Here is a 23,232-nt window from a genome sequence, read left to right as displayed (position 1 = left end):
GACATTCTTGCATGATTTTCCAGTACTACTTAAGAATAGAATGAGATTTTTTTTTTTACTTTAAAGAGCTCAAAGAGTTAGATAAACAACATAGCATGATAGTTGTCCACTACAGAATGGACCCGGAACTCCTAACCCTGATTACTGATTGGTTATTATCTACCTATAGCAAATACAAGACATTTACACATTCAAAATCAGGTGGGAGTGTGAGATAGTGGCTTCAATAAATCAAGACCAAAAATTATTCAACCCTCCTTTTCTCTCTGAATTAAAAACCAAATCATCACACAAAATGTCTGAATATTTGAGTGGTTGTATACATTTTTTCTCTCATTTTATGTGTATACAGTCTTTATAGAACCATAAAGTTTTTGGATCCCACATATTTTTTCTCATAAAAGACATTCTTACACCTGAAGAATGGAGACTATTTTTTGAATTATTTAAAAATCGCTTTATGTGAGATGATCAGATCACAAATCAAAAGCCCATTTATTGCCATTAGTATTAGAGATAACACAGATGTTATATTTTATGGCAAGTTTATTGTTAAATCTTAAAAGTTGTTCTGTGAGTCAAATTCAAAAGCTAGTGAAAGCCATTTTTTCCTTGAAAAGGGGATTTGAAAGATTCTACTTGGCCCATGAGTGCATTTTTCATCTTCAAGGCATTTACAAATGCTGACACACTTAGAGTAGCATTGATGTTTCCCAACATAAAGGATGTTAGTAGTTTCGAAAAATAAAGATGTAATGCTAAAATATTATTTTAAGATCAAATTTCCTAATGCTTATGTACCATATAATGTAACTATAAGTGCCTACCATAGTAATGATATTTGCCACAAAAAGACAATTAGCAAATTTATGTTGTAAACGTTAGCACTTTCCACTTAAATCATTTTTATTCATAATGACTGCATAAACTTTCCTCATAATCAAATCTCATTTGATTTTAATATATTAAGATGTTGATGTCCATTAAAATTGCAGCCACATGGACCAACAACAAAGCAAAACTATTGTTTATATTATGCAGCAGTCTAGAACTTAGCAAATGCCAAGTTCATTGGGGACATGAATTATTTTTTCCTATTTCTATTTTATTTTTTATTTCCTTTTTTTAGATCTAAAGCAATGTCCATTTTCTGACTTAAATGAGAAGACTGGCCTCAGGCAGTCCTAAACTACTGATTCTTTGGAAAGGAGCATTTAATGAGCACAGAGTAAAAGCATCTCACAGTGATTCACTGGACTGTACAGCAATATGTACAGAGCAAGACTCTACAGCTATTTCACTGTACTAATGATCCAATTCCTGAGGCATACTGGAGAGAAAAGGAAGCAATAAGTGCACAGAATCAGTTCACCACTGGGTGACTTTCACTTATCTGGGAAAAATGATCAAACATAATATCATAGTGAGTTAGTTAGGTTGAAAGACCATCAATCCGTTAATGTAAATGTATGGCTTTCAATCATAAGCAATTTAGTTTCTTTGTCTTCTTGACTCAAGGTGGTATTTTTTAAATTCTCCCTGAAGAAAATAAAGTAGCTTAAACAGAAGAAAGGAGAAAATTTAAACAAGGGGAAATGTCATGTTTCTAGATAACTTTTTAGCAGAATTCCATAGTAGTTGAGAGTTAAGTGGGATAATATATCCAAACTTGCAGTCTTAGAGAGTGTCATAGAAGTGTTAGGCATTATGTGATTAGACTAAGGAGATGATAAATGGTTAATTGTACCTTGGAGGAATTTCTTATTCTTTTCATGTTTATGCCAATACTGGGTAAGCATACACACCTAGATACATTCTGGATTCTGAGTGTTTTTTTTTTTCAGTTGAGCCTTTTCTTGATAGTTTTCATCTGTATGCTATAGGCAGGAGCCTGACCATATGTGCAGGTTTGTAGTGGACTATGAAGCTCGAAAATATCTACCTCCCTGCAGATATCTCTCCCAATGCCTTTTCTAAAAGTTTCATCTAAACATGAATCCTAGCATCATGTCTTCAGCAAGTTCTACTTAAATGAATGTGAAATACAAATTTCTCTTGGATATGCCTGATTGTGACTGAAAATGTGTAACATTTACATAAACATCATAGATCTGAAGTGTCTAGTTCCTACTGCACTGCCTTGCTTAGCAGGCAGTCTAGACTTGTCCTAGGATACATCTTCCTAATTAATCCCTCTAGGGACCCACAAAGGGTGAAAAGCTCAAGCATGGACCAGGGATGCTGCTCATAGGTCTATAGGCTTCCCATCTGTTGTCTACTCCTCTGGCCATCCTTTTTCTCTACTGACCAACAGATACTATCCTATTTACCATTTGTAGCCCATGGAATTTCTAGACCATTGAGCTGTAGGTCCATGTGGAAGGCTGCCTGTGGTTCTGCAGACACCAGCCAAGACAGGGGTGTTTGAATGTAAAGGGATAGAAGGAGGGACATGGGTATGGGAAGAACATAATGGAAAAGGTCACATGCAGCCACAACCTATTCATTGAACTACTCACCACTCCCCTAAAACCCAGGCTACTCAGCTGACCCTGCTTTTCCAGGACTTTTCTCGCTGCTGATTTTACCTCAGGTGACCTATTATTTATGGCTTCAGTTTGACTCCCTTGGAGACCCATAGTTCACAAGAAAACTCAGAATTCAGTTATAGAAACTTTTTCTTGATGCTTCACTTCTCTATGCAAATCCAGAGACACATCTGGCAGCTGTTTCAGTGCCTCTGAAAATTTCATGACATTTAAGAAGCTCACTAGGGCAATTCTCATGAGTCCTCACAAGCCTGGTCCCCTTGGGCATTTGGGCATGTCTCTTGGCATTGCTGGGAACCTCTGTACCTCTAGAGCATCAGGATTTCCCATCAGGCATTCATTGGTTACTTTTGATTGTTTTATTTCCTCAAACTGGGAATGCCTGATATTTAGAGGGCTTAAATTATAAATTTTATCATGTTATTTGTAACTCCTAAATCTGAGCATTAACTGAAGCTACAGAAATATAATAAAAAGTCTTCCTCTCAAGACAAGCATTGAATTTCATATGGAAAAGACAAATAGATTTCCTTTTAAGACAGGAAGGAGATAACAAATGAGTATTTCCTAAATCCCTTTGATGTGCTAAACTCTACCCAAGATGCTTTTGTAAGATACTTGCCTTACCTTTTAGGATTGAAAAATGTTTTGAAATGGCATGCTTATACTTCAGAAACAATAAAAATATGCCTTAACTCATGTAGTACAATAAAAACAAACAAACAGAAAAACATTTGGGCTCTAGGATTTGACTACCTGAGTTCTAATCCCATCTTCTCCCATTTAAAAAGCTAATGTATAAGACCCTGCAGCATGGAACCTGGAACACTGAATATATTCTATATTCAGTACTAGTAGTTGTAGGAGGTGTATTAACATGTGAAAACTTTCATTGGTCCTGTATTTCCTATAGCTGCAATATAAGACCAATGAAAAGAAAATATAAAAAGAAAAATGGTGCACATTGACTATTGACCTATTAAAAAAAATCACTCTAAAACCTTCGTTTGTGAAGAGTATATGCTATGAAGATCAAATAAGCATGTCCCAATTTTTAAAATACTAGTAAAACCTTCGCCTTATAAATTTTTAAATGCTCATAACTAGCAAGTTCATGTTGAAGAAACTAAATGCTGCTTGCAAAACAAGTATATAAGAGAAAAAAAACCTCTAACCACCAGAGGCACTGCCACCACGGGCAACCTTTCTTCTGACAAAGTATCTGTCAGTCTCAGGGATTGGGTAGGACATGCGGTATCATCACTTCTGCTACCCTACTCTACAGACTATATGAATCCACAACATCCAACAAAGGCCAAAACATTCCACTTCTAATGCTGACTTTCAGTCTTAGAGAAATATGTATTAGACAGGGAAAGTTTGATATCCTACAATGAGTTTATGTGAAGGGGGCCCTGATTAACAGAGGCTTTGCTTATACTATTGTTTTGTTCCTTTGAGTGGAGACTCGAAGAAGTTTTTCTACCCTGATGGAGAAATTCAGTTCAGATTAAGTGACAGGTGTACCTTTTTTTTGTAAAGTTTGATGAAAAGCTTTGTTCTGGAAAGGAGTGCCAGCATGAAATGTGTCCCTGACTATAGGTACATTCTGAAGCAGATCAATTTTAGAAAAAAGCTGAGGATCTGGACAGTGATTCTTCATGCCTGTGCACAATTTGCATACTCCAATTTGAAAATCCTGTCCACATATCTTTGATGTGTGTGTGGTGGGGGAGGGTATGAACTTAATGAATCAAACAGAGTTCTCACACATGCAATTAGGGAATCAGGTGTCCTGTCTCCCCTTGGGTTAAGTTTTGCTGAGTCTGCAGTGAATTCCCAGTGGGTGCAGGATCAATTCCTGCCAGTCCAGGCCTGTCTTGTGCCTCTGGTACCCGATACCTCACCCTGCAGCATCAGCTCTCACTGCTGGCAGCGCCCCTCAGGTCCTCCCTCCACCAGCCCTTCATGTCTTGAAGTTTACACTTGGGAGCTATGTTTCTAATCTGAGCTTCAATCTCCAGTTTTCTCTTTCTTCTCCACCCTCAGCTAAACTGGGTAGTTGCTGCTTCCTATTCCAGGAGAGATCTCTTCTCAGAAAGGATGTGCCACACTGATCTACTTCAGATAAGAATAGCTGTTAATTATATGGCCGTTCCTTAATTTTCATTTTTCAAAGAATCATTAGAAAGCAGAGCCTTAGCCCAGTGACATTAATTTCAAATGGTGGATGAAGGAGCAAGAACAAGATGGAATAGCAGTGTTGAAAGGGTCTACCAAGTGCCCCTCAAATCCCAAAACACAGGCAAGGGAGACCAGGACAGGGATCTCTTCAAGTGGCCAGCTACAGACCTCTTTCCCCATTGATACAGTTTGGCTGTGTCCTCACCCAAGTCTCATCTTGAATTGTAGTTCTCATAATCCCCACCTGTTGTGGGAGGGACCAGGTGGAGATAATTGAATCGAGGGGGCGGCTTCCTCTATCCTGTTCTTGTGGTAGTGAGTGAGTTCTCACGAGATCTGATGGTTTTATAAGGGACTTCCCTTCCCCCTTCTCTGGGCACTCATTCTCTCACCTGCTGCCATGTGAAAAAGGTTGTGTTTGCTTCCCCTTCTGCCGATTGTAAGTTTTCTGAGGCCTTCCCAGCCACGCGGAACTGTGAGTCAATTACACCTCTTTTTCTTTATAAGTTACCCAGTCTCTGGTATGTCTTTATTAACAGCGTGAGAATGGACTAATACACCCACTTTCCTCTTCCCCTAATATATAAGCATTTATGTCTCTGTAGTATCATTACTATGGTGAGATTTTAATATTTATGTGTTCTAATGTCCGTTTTGCTATGTTTTAATATAATTCCTAATCTGCTATGAGAATTATTCTTAAAACAGACACTTTTTTTTCCTTTGTCTTAAAATTGGAGCCCAGTTTTTAAGTTGTCTGGAGAACTCTGCTATGAAAACAATGGAGATAGTTTCTAATCTTTATTTGAAAACAATTATATTTTAGCTGTTTGTATAACAATGAACGACGTATAGAATTAGTTTCTAAATGTACTACTTCATTATTCAGTGAGTGCAAACAGAACTGAACTCCTGTGATTTCTGCAGTCTTAGCTTTCTAGCCATATGAGCATTTTTCTGCCTTTTCCCAGAGGGTGTAGTTTGATAGTCCTCTCTTAATGGCTGTATAACATTTAACATATAGTAGCATTCACTCCTGTCAACCTCTCCTCCCAGTATCCTTTGACTCAATACTTCAGAAACTGGGGGACATCTGATTGCTATACCTCAGCTGGCACACATTTCACTTTTTCCAGCAGAGTCTGAGGCCCAAGGTCTTAATGCTCATTCTTTCTTCATGACTTATGTCTAGTCACATTGTCCCAAGGTACCGTTTTAATTGTATTATATTCCACTCTGTAATAGATATTTATCAAATGAAAAATAACTCTTTTAAAGCTAGGCAAAAATCAGGAAACATGAACCCCTTTCATTGCAATTTTACCACCAGCAAATAGCAGACAATGGATTTTTCCTGAAACGGTTGTCAATTCTGTAACTCCCAAATAGAGGTTTACACTGTTCAGCTCAACTTTCAATGAATAAACAGGGAGAAGTAAGGGATATCCAGAGTATTTATGCTGGGCTGACAGTGGAAGGAGGAGCCACTTTTCCTAATAGAATATTTTGGGAAATGTGAAAAAACATGTGAGGAAACTTTACAAGGTGATTAAAATCATCCCTTACTCTAATGGGATTCAGGTTCTTCTCTTAAATAGAAGTGATCGGAGCTAGCACTATAAAAACAGAACAATTACTTTGTTATTGGTTTCTTTATTTTTATTATAGATGTATTGGACACACCACTGGTCAAATATGTGGAGAGTTTAAATAATATTAAAGAATGCACAACACTTCCTGGTAGAATTATATTTTCACATCTTAGTAGCCAGTGTGTAGACTGGATCTTAGAAAAACCAGTCCTGGAAGGACGTGTTAAAATTTTATTTCAGTTTTCTTTAAGGCTAGTCAATTGAAGGAGTAGGAGTGGAGAAGGAACAAAGAAATCCGCAACTGTTTGTGATCAATTAGTTATAAACACCACTGCACTGGGACCAGCCTTGGAAGTGTTCTTTTAATGATAAGTTTATCCAAGTGGTTTTTGGCTCCATGTTTATAATTTTGGCAAATTTAATTATTGTCGTCTCATAGAAACTGATTTTTTTTAAAAAAAACTTTGTAACAAAATGGCTGGTTTAAGGATAAATATTTTTGTCAAATTGGTTATTTGGTGTCAGGATACAAAACAAAACAATGTGTGTACATACAAATATATACATACATATGCATATATTGTTGGAACATAACTAAGGCACAGAAACTGAATTCTGTAAAACTGGCTTTGTATATAGCATATGTTGTATTTTGGGAGGTTATCCTAACTAACATTGGTTGTCATATTTTGGGAAGGCTGTAATGTTTATCAGTGGGGTTTAGTGTTATTACTGTTGACACTTTTAACTGGAGATTAGTATTCTGGTTATCTCTTGTTACTATTACCAATAGAATGATAGAACAACTAAATAATAGATTTAATATTAGCCTCCTTACATCCCAGAGTAGAATTTCTGGAAATCCCTGCTTCTGTAAGTTCCCAAAGTGTCTTTTATACTATTTATGGAAAAACTTATTTCTTTAGAAAAAAAATCAGGACCATGCAAAATCTGTCTAACTGAATTGTGGCTTCTTTTTTACTGAAATATATTTCTAATCTAGTTGTAGATATGCAAAAACCACCTACATTTTCTGACGAGAAGACTGAGGCTCATTGGGGTGAGCTAACACAGACGAGAAGAGAGAAGTTGGGAGGTCATTTAAATTAGAATCTAGGTCCTTCCTTTATTTCTTAATTCTTTCCTCTTAATAAAGAGCATGTTTCTTTCCTTTCTCAATACTAAATAGGCACCTTTCCCAAAAGAACTTTTATTGCTACAATTATGTATTTTTAATTTTCCTGAGAGGCATTAACAAATCAAATAAATGGGAGCCTAATCATTTCTCATGCATAAATTCTCAAGGGAAGCCCTTGATGCTATCCATTTATCTCTCCTTTCTAGAGAAGAAGGTGTTAACATTCCTAACAAAACAATGATTGTCTTTTCAAAAAATGATTACACAGTAAAAGCCTTTTTTTGATTGTTCACTTTTTCAAGTCTCTTTAGAGACCACTGTTTTATTCTTTCTTTCACAAGTTATTGACATTGACTTAAGTACTTGCAATGCAAGGATTTATTCTGAGAGAGTGTATACAAGGCCATTCTACCTTATGCATTCAGGAATAACCAACACTGAATTTGAAATAATGAATTGTAATGTACTCTAACTAAACATTGTAATTTCATTCATTTCTCTTTCCTTTGTTAAAGATCTCTTCGGAGGCTACCAAGGTCATACCCAGAATGAAATTTCAATTTCAACTGTGCAATTTTATGACCATCAAATCTCACTGGTTATTTTCATGTAAATGTTGTTTTTATGATAAAAGTTCTTTTATTTTAAATGTAGATTAGTATCTTTGACAAGCTACTTACTAAACATTCTGTAAGAGACACTCTATCCCTCACAGGTAGGGAAAACTGTCACTAAACTCTCAATGAAGACAAGAAATCCTACCATGTATTTCATATCAACTTTCTTTACAATAACTCTTTCAATTTCTCTCCATTCTCCTGAAACCTTTCATCTTTCCTCCCTAGTCCTCACTCTCTTATGAGATGACTTCATCTCCTTCTACACAGAAAATATAGACACCATCAAAAGATAATTTTCTCAACTTCCAACACCAAACCCATTAACATCCCTAATCTCCCTCCCCTCTACCTATAATGAAATAAATACCTTCCTCAAATCCAAGGCTCATTCCTCTGCCTGTACTCTGGGTCCTCTCTCCTCCTATCTTCTGGGGGAGTTCAGTCTACTAATTATTCCAGCTGCATTCTCTTATGTCTGATCACTCCTTTTAGCTGGCTCCTTCTCCTTGAGGATTAAATGTGCCAAAATCTCTACTTTCTTAAAAAGAAACCAAAAACACATCCCTCAACCCTATCTTTCCTTCCTGGTAACACATAGTCACTCTCTTATTACACCCAAACTTGATTTTTCCACTTATTTTGTTTCTACTTTATCTCCTACTCAGTCCTCATTTCAATTAAATTTAGCTTTCTGTCCCTTCCCAACACACTGAAACTACTTTTTATAAATTCATCAATTATATTTCTTATGAAAAAGACTTAAATTTAGTGATGAGAGAAGATGTTTGATATAGTTACGCTTGAAAAAAGTTGCTTACAAAACATAGTATAACCTATTGACTTTTTTGGTGTATAGTTCTATGAATTTTCACACATGTATAGATTCATGTCATCACAACCACAATCTGGATACAGAATAGTTCGCTCACCACAAAAAAACTTCCTACTATCTTTTTGTCTCCAACTCCTACACCCAAATAACCACTGATCTGTATTTCATAACTATATTTTTTTGTCTTTTGAGAATGTCATGTAATGGAAAAATACAGTGACTTTTTGAGACTGGCTTCTTTCGCTCAACTTAATGCCTTTTATATTCAAGTTGTGTAGATCAATAGCTCACTTCTTTTTACTGATGAGTGGTATTACATTGTTTAGATGTATCATAGTTTATCTATCCACCCATTGAAGGACATTTGAGTTGTTTCCATTTGGGGGCAATTATGAATAGACTTGCTAATAAAATTTGTTTACAGACATTTGTGGGAATATACATTTTTATTTCTCTGGGGTAAGAATGTAGAAGTGAAATTGCTATATCATATGCTAAGTATGTGTTTAACTTTACAAGAAACTGTCAAACCATTTTCCAGAGTGCCTTTGCCATTTTGCATTCTCACCTGCAAGGTCTGAGACTTCCAGTTGCTCCAGATCCTCTCCAGTATTATTAGTACATTTCATTTTAGCAATTCTAATATCATATCACAATTTTTAATATGCATTTTCCTATTGGCTAATAGAAATGGACATACTTTCATTTGCTAATTTGCCATTCATGTATCCTCTTTAATAAAGTGTTTGTTCAAGTCTTTAGCCCATTTTTAAACTGGTTTGTTTTCTAATTGTTGAGTTTTGAGAGTTCTTTATACATTCCAGTTACAAACCTTTTGTTGGATATGTGACTTGTAATTATTTTTCTCCCACTCTCTAGCTAGCTTTCTCCCTTTCTTAACAGTATCTTTCACAGAGCAAATTTCTTTTTATTCTGATTCCATCCAGATTATCTTTTTCTCTGTGGATTGTGATTTTGATGTCATGTCCAAGGAACCTTTGCCTAACCTTACGTAATAAAGATTTTATTCTATGTTTTCTTCTAAAAGTTCTATAGTTTGTACATTACACATTTAGATCTGTGAACCTTTTTAGTTAATTTTGTATAAAGTGTGAAGTTTAGGTAAATGTTCATTTTGTTACATATGGATGTCTAGTACTTTAAATGTAATTTTGAAAAGGCTGTCCTTTATTGTTCACCTTTATCAAAAATCAAATGGTAATACTTTCTCTGAATTCATTTTTTTAATTTTATTTAGCAGTTATTTTATTTTTGATTTACATTATTTTTAATTGACAGATCATAATTTTATGTATGGGGTAAAATGTGATGTTTTTATATAGATATACAGGGTAGAATGATTAAATTAAGACAATTAACATATTTATCACCTCACTTGTTTAGCATTTTTGTGGTGAGACATTTCAAATTTATGCTCTTAGATATTTTGAAATACACAATAAATTATTGACTGTAGTCACCCTGCTGTGCAATAGATCTCAAAATTTATTTTTCCTGCCTATCTTAAACTTTATATCCTTTAACCAACAACTCCTCATTCCTTCCCCATTCCCTGTCCCAGCCTTTGGTAACCATCTTTCTACTCTCTACTTTTCTAGATTTCACATGTAAGTGAGATCATATGATATTTGTCTTTCTGTGCCCACCTTATTTCACTCAGCATAATGTCCTCTAGTTTTATCCATGTTGCCACAAAGGTTAGGATTTCCTTCCTTTTATAAGACTGAATAGTATTACATTATATGTACATGCTACCTTTTCTCTTTTTCCCATAAGTTATTGGGGGTACAGGGGGTGTTTTGTTACATGGGTAAGTTCTTTAGTGCTGATTTGTGAGATTTTTGGTGCACCCATCACCCAACCAGTATGTACTGCACCCTATTTGTTAGACTTTTATCCCTTGCCCCCCTCCCACTCTTCTCCCTGGTCCCCAAAGTCCATTGTATCATTCTTATGGCTTTGCATCCTCATAGCTTAGCTCCCACATATCAGTGAGAACATACGATGTTTGGTTTTCCATTCCTGAAGTTACTTCACTTAGAATAACAGTCTCCAATACCATCCAGGTTGCTGCGAATGCCATTAATTCATTCCTTCTTATGGCTGAGTAGTATTCCATTGTGTGTATATATAGATATAGCTATACATATATAGAGACATATATATATATTATATATCTCAGTATCTCATATAGACATAGATCTCAGTCTCTTTACCCACTCGTTGATTGACGGGCATTTGGGTTGGTTCCATGATTATGCAATTGCGAATTGTGCTGCTATAAACGTGTGTTTGCAAGTATCTTTTTCATATAACAACTTCTTTTCCTCTGAGTGGATACCCAGTAGTGGGATTGCTGAATCAAACAGTAGTTCTACTTTTAGTTCTTTAAGGATCTCCACACTGTTTTCCATAGTGGCTGTACTAGTTTACATTCCCACCAGCAGTGTTAAAGTGTTCCCTGATCACTGCATCCATGCCAACATCTACTGTTTTCTGATTTTTTGATTATGGCCATTCTTGCACGAGTAAGGTGGTATTGCATTGTGGTTTTGATTTACATTTCCCTGATCATTAGTGATGTCGAGCATTTTTTCATATGTTGGTTGGCCATTTGTATACCTTCTTTTGAGAACTGTCTATTCATGTCCTTAGCCCACTTTTTTTATGGGATTGTTTTTGTTCTTGCTGATTTGTTTGAGTTTGTATAGATTCTGAATATTAGTCCTTTGTCAGATGTGTTATGGGAAATGGTATAGAGGTTCCTTTAAAAACTAAAAATAGAATAGATTGTGAAGATTTTCTCCCACTCTGTGGGTTATCTGTTTACTCTGCTATTCTTTTGCCATGCAAAAGCTTAATTAAATTAATTAATAATTAAATTAATGATTAAGTCCCAACTATTTATCTTTGTTTTTATTGCATTTGCTTTTGGGTTATTGGCCATGAAATCCTCGCCTAAGACAATATCTAGAAGGGTTTTTCCAATATTCTAGGATTTTTAGAGTTTTAGGTCTCAGATCTAAGTCCTTAATCCATCTTGAGTTGATTTTTGTATAAAGTGAGAGATGAGGATCCAGTTTCATTCTTCTACATGTGGCTAGCCGATGATCCCAGCACCACTTTTTGCAAAGGATATCCTTTCCCCACTTTATATTTTTGTTTGCTTTATCGAAGATCATTTGGCTGTAAGTAGTTGGGTTTATTTCCAGGTTCTGTATTCTGTTCCATTGGTCTATGTGCCTATTTTTATAGCAGTACCATGCTCTTTTACTCATTCATCTATTGATGGACACTTAGGTTATTTTCGTATCTTGGCTATTGTGAATAATGCTTCAGTGAACGTAGGAGTGCAGGCATCTCTTTGACAATTCATTTTAATCTAGGGGAGATAGACACCCAGAATTGGGATTGCTGGAACATATGGTAGTTCTATTTTTAGTTTTTTGAGGAACTGCCATACCATTTCCCATAATGACTGTACAGGTTGAGGATCCCTAATTCAAAAATTCAAAACCCTAAATTCTCCAAAATAGAAAACTTTTTGCATACCAACATGATGCTCAAAGGAAATGCTTGTTGGAGTATTTTGAATTTTGGGCCTTTTAATCAGGGATGCTCAATTAGTATATATTCTGCAAATATTCTGAAATCCAAAAAAAATCCAAAATTCAAAATATATCTGGTCCCAAGCATTTTGGAAAAGAAACCACCTGTACTCATTTACATTCCCACAACAATGTGCAAGAGTTCCCCTTTCTTCCCATCCTGGCCAACACTTAACTTTCATCTTTTTTGATAAACCCATTCTAACAGGTATGTGGTGTTACTTCATTGTGGCTTTAATTTGCATTTTCCTAATGGTTAGTGATGCTGAGCATATTTTCATTTACCTATTGGAAATTTGTAAGTCGTCTTTTCAGAAATATCTGTTCAAATCTTTTGCCCATCTTTTAACTAGGTTAATTTTTTTGGTATTACATTGTTTGAGTTCCTTATGTATTTTTGATATTAACTCCTTATCAGATGTGTGGTTTGCAAATATTTTCTCCCATTCTGTGGGTTATCACTTGACTTTGTTAATTGTTTCCTTTGCTGTGCAGAAGCTTTTTAGTTTGATGCAATCCCATTTGTCTTTTTTTGCTTCAGTTGCCTGTGCTTTTGGGGTCATATTTTAAAAAAATCATTGCCCAGACTAATGTTGTGGAGATTTTTGCCTATCTTTTCTTCTAATAGTTTTATTGTTTTGGATTTTATATGGAAATCTTTAATTCATTTTTGTATATGGTGTGATGTATGAATCCAATTTCATGCTTCTGCATGAAATCTCTATTTTGCACCATTGATCTGTTTGTCTATTTCTTTGCCAACACTACACTACCTCAATGACTATAGCTTTATAGTAAGTTTTAGAATTGAGCAGTATTTTTTAACTTTATTATTTTTTCAAAATTGTTTTAGCTTTCTATTTATTTTGCCTTTCTATGTAAATTTTAGAATCAGCATATCTACATCTACAAAAAATTCTAATGATATTTTATTGTAATTGGAGATGATTGACATCTTCATTATGTAGAGTCTTCTAATTCATGAACATAGTATATTTGTTGTTTATTTAGGTCGTCTCTGATTTCTTTGTTCAACATTTTATAGTTTTCAGTATATATATGTATCTTGCACATGTTCTGTTAGATTTATACCTAAGTATTTTATTTTTGGGTCAGTTTTTTTTTTTTTTTTTACTTCTAGTTTTCAATTATACATTGCTAACTTATACAAATGCCATTTAGTTTTGTAGGTTGCCTTTATATTTTGTGACCTTGCTAAACTGACCTGTCAGTTCTAGGAAGATTTTGGTAAATTCCTTGGGATTTTTTATATAGACAATCATGTCATCTGCAAATAGAAGAGTTTTATGTCTTTTGCTCCTTTACTTTGTCTCACTGCACTGACTAGGACTCTTAATACAGTGTTATATAGGAATGGTATGGGTGCCTTGTCCTTGTCTTAGAAGGGGAAGATTCAGTTTTTCACTATTAAGCATAATGTGTACTGTGGGGTTTGGTGTAGGTACCTTTTATCAGGTTGAGAACATTCTCTTCTATTTCTAGGTTACTTAATTTTTTCTTACTATGAATAGACATGAATTTTGTCAAATAGTTTTTTCCACCAATTAGTATGACTATTATTTTTCCTCTTTAGACTCTCAGTAGAGTGGATTATGTAGATTGTTTTTCAAATATTGAAGCAGCCCTACATTCCCAGGAAAATCAGCCCCATTTGGTAGTGGCATATGTCTTTTTCTGTATTTCTGCATTCAATTTGCTAATATTTTGTTGAGGACTTTTACATTTGTGTTCATGAGCAATATTGGTCTATAGTGTTTTTTTTAGGATTGTCTCTATCTGCTTTTGTTATCAGGGTAATTTTGGCTTCATCAAATGATTTTGGTGGATGTTCCCGCTTCTATTTTCTGGGAGAAATTATATAGATTTGATGTTATTTTTTCTTTAAATGTTTGGTAGACATTTTCAATTATGCCATTTGGTCCTGAAGATTTTTATTCAGAAAAGGTTTAAGTAGAAATTTCATTTCTTTTATAATTTTAGCACAATTCAGATTATTTATTTCATCTTTGGTGAGTTTCAATAGTTTGTGGTTTTAAGGATTTGATCGTTTTATCTAAATTGTTGAATTTATTTGTAGAGGATTGTTATTTTCCTTTTTATACATTTTTACACTTGCTAAGTCCGTAATGATATCCCTCCTTTCATTTCTGATATTAGAAATTTGTGTTTCTCTCTTTCTCTGTCAGTCTTGCTAGAGTTTTATCAGCTTTACTAATCTTTTCAAATAACTAGCTTTTGTTTGACTCATTTTTCTCTCTCTGTATTTTCAATGTAATGATTTCTACTTTTAACAGTTTACTTTCTTTACATTTATTTTACTCTTTTTTCTTGTTTCTTAAAGTGGAAGCTTATATTTTTGATTTGAGACCTTTGATTTGAGACCATTTAATGGTATAATTTTTTCTCTAAGCACTGTTTCAACTGCATCCCACAAATCATGTTATATATATGTATATACATATATATGTGTGTATATATATACTTATAGGTTAAGGATTTTAAAAATATATATATTTATTGAATATGTAATATGTAAAAATAATTATATAAAGAGTATCAAGGAGTTAAAAAAAAGACTAAATGATGATGAAAAGAAAAACAAACTGTTGAAAAACAATATAAATAAGAGAACAACTAAAATAAAATGAGGTGTCTTTTTAAAAGTGCATATATTGACAAGGTAATGCATTGGGTTCACATTTATAGAAGTATCACTTTGAATTAGAAATTTGAAGACAAGCAAAAACTTCATAATCCCTATACTCATTTACTAGGCTGGCTTTTTTTTTTTTAAGGTTTCTCTAATTGCTTTAATTCCAGTTATCTACATAGGTTTCTACATATGGATTCTCTTTTATTATTATTATTATTATTATACTTTAAGTTTTAGGATACATGTGCACAACGTGCAGGTTTGTTACATACATATACATGTGCCATGTTGGTGTGCTGCACCCATTAACTCGTCATTTAGCATTAGGTATATCTCCTAATGTTATCCCTTCCCCCTCCCCCCACCCCACAACAGTCTCTGGTGTGTGATGTTCCCCTTCCTGTGTCCATGTGTTCTCATTGTTCAATTCCCACCTATGAGTGAGAACATGTGGTGTTTGGTTTTTTGTCCTTGTGATAGTTTGCTGAGAATGATTTCCAGCTTCATCCATGTCCCTACAAAGGACATGAACTCATCATTTTTTATGGCTGCATAGGATTCCATGGTGTACATGTGCCACATTTTCTTAATCCAGTCTATCATTGTTGGACATCTGGGTTGCTTCCAAGTCTTTGCTATTGTGAATAGTGCCGCAACAAACATATGTGTGCATGTGTCTTTATAGCAGCACGATTTATAATCCTTTGGGTACATACCCAGTAATGGGATGGCTGGGTCAAATGGTATTTCTAGTTCTACATCCCTGAGGAATCGCCACACTGACTTCCACAATGGTTGAACTAATTTACAGTCCCACCAACAGTGTAAAAGTGTTCTTATTTCTCCACATCCTCTCCAGCACCTGTTGTTTCCTGACTTTTTAATGATTGCCATTCTAACTGGTGTGAGATGGTATCTCATTGTGGTTTTGATTTGCATTTCTCTGATGGCCAGTGATGATGAGCATTTTTTCATGTGTTTTTGGCTGCATAAATGTCTTCTTTTGAGAAGTGTCTGTTCATATCCTTTGCCCCCTTTTTGATGGGGTTGTTTGTTTTTTTTTCTTGTAAATTTGTTTGAGTTCATTGTAGATTCTGGATATTAGCCCTTTGTCAGATGAGTAGGTTGCAAAAATTTTCTCCCATTTTGTAGGTTGCCTGTTCACTCTGATGGTGGTTTCTTTTGCTGTGCAGAAGCTCTTTAGTATAATTAGATCCCATTTGTCAATTTTGGCTTTTGTTGCCATTGCTTTTGGTGTTTTAGACATGAAGTCCTCCCGCATTGCCAAGTCAATCCTAAGCCAAAAGAACAAAGCTGGAGGCATCACGCTACCTGACTTCAAACTATACTACAAGGCTATAGTAACCAAAACAGCATGGTACTGGTACCAAAACAGAGATATAGACCAATGGAACAGAACACAGCCCTCAGAAATAATGCCGCATATCTACAACTATCTGATCTTTGACAAACCTGAGAAAAACAAGCAATGGGGAAAGGATTCCCTATTTAATAAATGGTGCTGGGAAAACTGGCTAGCCATATGTAGAAAGCTGAAACTGGATCCCTTCCTTACACCTGATACAAAAATTAATTCAAGATGGATTAAAGACTTACATGTTAGACCTAAAACCGTAAAAACCCTAGAAGAAAACCTAGGCAATACCATTCAGGATATGTTATATTTTTATTTTAGTTCAGTTCAAAATATGTTCTAATTTGTCTTGTGACTTTCTCTTTGGCCCATGGATATTTAGAAATGTGTTTTTTTAATTTCCAAATTTTGGAAATATTCTTCTTTTCTTTCTGTTACTGATTCCTAGTTTAATTCCTTCATGGTCAAAGAGTATACTTTGTATAATTTCAGTTTTCAACATGTGTTATTTTATGGCCCAGTATATGATCTGTCTAGATGAATACCCCATAAGAACGTGAAAAGATTGTGTATTCTGGTGTTTTGGGTTGTGTGTTCTATAAACACCTATTAAATCCAGTTGGTTGATGGTGGTGTTCTTTTACAACCTTGCCTTTGCTTCTTTTCTCTCTCCTCAATCTACTTACTATTGAGAGGGAACAGTTAAAATCTTCGATGATAATTGTGAATTTTCCCATTTCTCCTTTCATTTTTGTCAGCTTTGCTCCATGAATTTTAAGCTCATTTTTGATGCATATATATTTAGGAATATTATGTATTCTTATGTACATTGCATCATATGTCCATCATTATGTAATGTCCCTCTTTATCCTTGGGAATTTCTTTGTGCTGAATTGATATTAATATAGTCACTCCAGGTTTCTTTTGATTAGGTTTTCATGATATGTTGCTTTTCACTCTTTCACTTTAAATGTGTCCATATCATTATATTTGAAGTGAGTTTCTTGCGCTTCTACACCTGCATCTGAGTCCAGGGTCAGGTACTGATAGGAGAGAGAGGGAAAAGAGCTATGATTGTTGGCTGCTTTGGAATTACGGCTTCACTAATAGATAACTTGGCTTCTCAGTCTTCACTTTTCCAAATTTTTACTTGAGTATATTCATAAAGCTGAAGTGAAGGAGGAAATAGGTAGCATTTGAGGATAGAAAATACAAAACTAATTCCAGACATTAGGTCAGTGGTCCTCAAACATCAGAGTTTGAACATAAGAATTCTATTATAAATCCGGATTCCTAGGCTACATCTATAGAGATTATGCTTTGGTAGTTCTAGTCTGGGGTCTAAGAAGCTGTATCATCATGTCCCAGGTAGCTCTGATACAGAGAACCTAAGGACAGCACTATGAAATTTTTTTTCTTACCTAATGATTGTGGTAGGACACCTAATATTACGCTGCTATCTTAGAACTCATTACTCAGGAACAAGGCAGGACTAAGTTCATTCACACAGACAAGTGGATAAGGTTGGAAAATTTTCGTTGTGTTTCAATTGTGCTTCAACTTAGATTTTGTCCCTTTTTTGGTAGGCCAATTTTAGCACGCATTTGTTAACTGGACGTTTCTATTTAGATAAAGTGGCTCTGAAAAGACTTGGTGTGATTGATAATAAATAAAAAGAAAGATTGAAGATATTTGTGTAATTTACTCAGTTTGTCAGTTATTTCTCCTCTTTTAAGATATCTACTTTCCCCAATCTTCTAAGCTGCTTTTTTCTTTTTATTTACTATTTATAGAGAATCCAGAGTAGAGGAATTGCTAGTTTTTACAGCCTTTGCTTTCCATCAAGCCTTGTGTGACCAACATATACGTCTTGCATCTTCAGCAACTGTTTCACCAGTATCCCTTAAACTTTTATGTGGGGTTAAAAAGATGGGTTATTTTCTTAGCCCAAGTGCTTTATTCCACGATATAATAGTATGAGAATCATCTTCTTTTACCAGTAGCTTTATATTTTTGGACCACTTGAATTATATTTTATGTGGATCCTGAAATAGTAATGGAAACTAATCATCATGTCTTCAGTTCCAAGCATGCTAAATTGACCATAACTTTTTTAAAACAATCAAGCCACCCATAGTTTGCCAAAGATGATGATTGGACAATGATGACCCTTAAATAATTGTACACTTTATTTCTCCATATTAAATGAGTTCCTCGGATTTGGAAATGAAACTATCATTAAGAACATATGTAGTATAATGGAATTCAGAACAGGATATCTCAATGTTGTTGTTCTTACCACTGTTTTATCAATGGAAAATGGTGCCAAAATGTTTTAGATGTATATGAACTTTCTGACCACAAGGTGTTTATTTAGTATTTTACTAAAAAGTAATTTACTAAATAATATTGTAGTGTCCTAGAAGAGTTTCTACATTTCTGAAAGGAGAGTAATTTTCTTCTTTCCCTCTGAAAAACTATCTGATATCACTACAATGAAGTGATTCCTTTGGAGTTAAGAAATAAAATAATATACTACTTTCATCCTAGTTTACTTTTCTAATACCACTGATGTAGAGATGATTCTGTGCTTTGGGAAAGGTATATTGTATGCATAAATGAACGTGGGTCTCTCACCTAAGAGAAAATAGAGAAATTTACAATGCCCAGTAGCATGAGGACTAGATCTGCCATGATAATTCTATTGAATTTGGGCATGTAAATAGCTGAAATTTGCAAGAAAAACAAAACAAAGTACAGACGCTTGCATGATTTGGGAAGTAAAAGATAAAAATAGTAGGAGATTGGAGAAGAATTCTTGTAAAAAGAGGTAAGTAATTTTCTAAGGACAGCCCTTGTTACCACAGGCATTTCCAGTGAAAATCTGGGGTACCATTGCTAGGGACTATGTTATAAAACAGATCTCATGTTTGCTTTTCTAACTGGTATTTGACCTAGTAATATTCTTTTTGATTCATATGTATTATCTGTTTCCTCCTGTGGCCAGTAGCAAACAGGAGAAGCCATTATTCAATGCAATGAATATTTATCTAACAGAAGAAATAAAGATGAATGTATTTGTTACTAAATAAATTCAATTGCTCTAACAAAGATACTTAAAATAATAGCAGGTAAAACAATAGAAAATTGTTTTTCTCTCTAAAAATCGGAGTGGGAACTGTGAGGTTGGTATGGTAGTTTCACTTTCATCAGGGATCAGGATATTTTGTCTTAGTGCTCTACCATCTTTGACACATGGTTTCTACCTCATGCTCCTACCAGGCTGTCTGCATTTCAGCCAGCACAAAGGAGGAAATGTAGAAAGGAAGGCCATATCACATCTCTGCTAACATCTGTTTACTCACATTCCAATAGCTATAACTTGATCAAATGGCAATGCTTAGTTGCAGGGAAGACTGAGAGAAATGTAGTCTCTATGTAGATGGCCATATTACTTACACAAGTAAGGAGACGATGGATATTGTTCAGACTGCTGAAAGTTGCTACCACAATAAGTACACTCAGATTTCTTACCTCAGAGAGCTTAAATACTCTGTAAGCGTGAAGAAAACTGTTCATTGTAATACAAGCAATAAGTATGAAATAAGAATTGTAGGAAATGCTTATATTTAAGGAAAGCTTAAATATGATAAAAATATTTATAATTTCAGCAGCAGATAGGACATCCAGGAATAGAATCCCAACTAGGTATTGAAACAATGTGTGTAGATAAAGGAGGAAATTTCTTAGCAAAAGTGGCATCAGAATATCTGAAAAATAGAACTTTTTCAAAGTACACCCACTTTTATCCACCTAAAGTCTTTGAGAGGCCTTCATACCACCAGGTGTATACTATTTGTTGAGGATCATGAAGCAGAGAAAGAAATATGGAAACTAACCTAAACCCTTCACAAGTCTTAAAGCCTCTCAAGAAAGGGTAATCCTCTTCATCAGATATATCTACCTCTCTTACTGAATAGGGTCTTTGATATTGTTTCTGCTTCTTCCCTATTTCAGGGTGCTTTTCAGGAAACAATGATCATTTTTTGGCAATTAATCAGAAGAAGAGTGGGAAGCCGGTATTCATTTATCAGCATTCACAAGACATTGAGAAGAGCCTTGATATAGCCCCACAAAAAATCTACAGACATAGCTACCGTTCCTCTTCCGAAGCTCAAGTAAGCAAACGCCACCAGATTGTCAATTCAGCATTTCCTAGACCTGCATATGACCCGTCTCTCAATCTGCTGGCCATGGATGGTCAAGATCTTGAAGTGGAAAATCTCCCAATCCCAGCAGCAAATGTAATTGTGGTGGTAAGTAGTATGTTAAACTGATGCTGAGGCTGATGTTGATTCTTTCCTGTCATTGATGCTTGAAAAAAGAAAAACACTGATTGTGAATAGTTATCAATGAATCCCAACGGGTATGTACCACAGCACTTATTCTGTGGTACTTCTAATTTCTTACTTGACTGTTGTCTGTTTTCTTCCTCTTACGACATCAGAAAACTTGTCTGTATCCTCCGCTCATAGCAGAATGCATGGTACATGGTAGATGCTTCATAAATATTTGAATAAAAGATTACTTTAGGAAGGCCTTATAATTATAGTTGATTATATCTTATACTGAGCCTCCTACCTTCTGTGAGAATCTGTTTTAAGCAGATAGGCCTTAGTCTCAGCCTGTGAAAATAAATAATACTTATTGAAGATCCTCTGGTCACTTGACTCAAATTACAATAAATAAGACAACTGAAAGGGGATGTGTGGTAGAGGGAGAGTAGTTTTCTGTCACTGGAGCAAATAAAATAAGTTGGGAGTAATTGATAGATAACATTTTTGATATTACTGAATAATAACCATTCTTTATTAATAAAAGTGATACAATGATCCCATTGCTTATGTTCTTAAAGTTCCCTTGCTTGTATAACCCAGGTCAGAGGTTTCCAAATTGTGGAGGTTATCATAGTTTAAATACATACTGAGGTTGACACCCTATTTGAACTATAGTCACTCTCTGGTTTAACATCATTATAGAAGGATCCACATTGAAACTACAAATCAGTAGTTAAATGGTTGTTATTGCATCTCTGCTCCAAAATATAATCAAATGAGTTGATTTGTGAGGCCAAGATAATTCAATGAAACCATGTTTGCATTTTGGCAACTCCTCTATGCACCAAATGTAATTAAATTTAACAAGCTTCTTTTTTTTCTTTATTTTTTTAACCTACTACATATAGTATACTTTACTTAATATTGAGAATCAAAGTTCCATTTGTCAATGTTTTCAGCTAGCATACACTCAGTATTTATTATGATCTAGTTTCCCCTTGGGATATCTGGAAACAGAGACAAATGAAATACAGTCTCTTGTTTTGCTTGGAAAATGTCCAGAGGGAAATATCAATAATTCAATAAAAATCATAAGCTAAGAACACAAGATGAACTCTTGTTAAGAGAAAATATGTGGGTCACTTGGCATCCTGAAATACTTGAACAAGTTTTCTGCATTTACATGAGTAGCAGATGTTCTGAAGGTGAAAGTCATGTACTCTGTCTATTCAGTGAAGATAAATGATGTTAATGATGTCTCTGTATCTGGAGATGCTCCTGTTAATGCTAGGGCTCATGGGAGATATTTCCTTAGTGACCGTCATATACCCATAGTCATCAACTCTTAAAGTCACTGTGAATTACAGTTCAAGAGGCTTGTTCTATCTTGTAATGTCATGTACTGTCTAGTTAATTTAATATTATGGACAATAAAAGGCACCAATGAGGAATTCTGGCAGGTCATTTCACTTTCAGCTTATTTGTGGTTTGGAGATTGATGAAGAAGCTGTGCTTTTCCTTTGGGGTGATGATTACATAGAGGCAATAGGCAATTTTGCTGCATTAGCTTTCCCTAGCCTCTAACCATGCTGTGGCTTTGGTAGCTGGCAACGCCAATTGCCAGTCCTAATGTTTCCTGCAATCCACTTAGATTACTTATGTGCATGATGATTTAGCAGCAAAACTGGGGAGGCAGGGTTATTTTTTAAATAAATCAATAATGTTTAGCTTCCTCAAAAAGCAAAGGAGTGATGCAATTAAATGTCAGCTGATTTGAAGATCCATTCCATACAGAAAATGGATGTATGGATGGGGCATACAGGAAGCAAGGGATATATTCTGGGGCAGCATAATGACTTTAATGGAATAATTGATGTGTGTTTGTGCTTATCATATGTACACGTGTATAAAACATATATATCAATGCAGACCTTCTTGTTTGAGGGATATTGCAGTGGTACTAAGAATTATTTTGAGACTTAATTTATACTCAAATAGACCATGTTCCTGATTATCTGTATCTTGAACTAGAGAAATTATAGGCATTTTTTTTCCAGCCAGGGTAAAAAGCTACACTCAACCTCTAAACTTTATATGTAACTTCTAAGACTTCCTAGCTCAGAAGGAAGGATCAAGCATTTTTCCTCCAATACTTCTTTCTTTCTTGTTTCAACTATCATTGGCGATGAGTTTTAGAATGCTACCTTTAAAAAGGACATGAAAGTTGTGTCTCTCCTCCCTTCCTGATTCCCAATTGCCAGCGCAAAGCATTTCATAAGAGCATTTGTCCACAAATGAATTT

The 23,232-nt window shown here is 34.9% G+C and overlaps 1 protein-coding gene across 1 annotated transcript in view; it reads left to right on the top strand.

Annotated features, from left to right (window-relative positions):
* The window catches only part of PTPRR (protein tyrosine phosphatase receptor type R), a 282,427-nt gene that overhangs the window by 6,974 nt on the left and 252,221 nt on the right, over positions 1-23,232 (top strand). Inside the window, exon 2 of the mRNA XM_003808741.5 lies at positions 20,611-20,909. Coding sequence (XP_003808789.1) covers positions 20,611-20,909 — 299 coding nt within the window. The remainder of the gene's footprint in view (positions 1-20,610; positions 20,910-23,232) is intronic.

The sequence above is a fragment of the Pan paniscus genome, chromosome 10, assembly GCF_029289425.2.
Source record: "Pan paniscus chromosome 10, NHGRI_mPanPan1-v2.0_pri, whole genome shotgun sequence".
Taxonomy (NCBI): Eukaryota; Metazoa; Chordata; class Mammalia; order Primates; family Hominidae; genus Pan; species Pan paniscus.
This window is presented reverse-complemented; position numbering and strand designations above follow the sequence as displayed.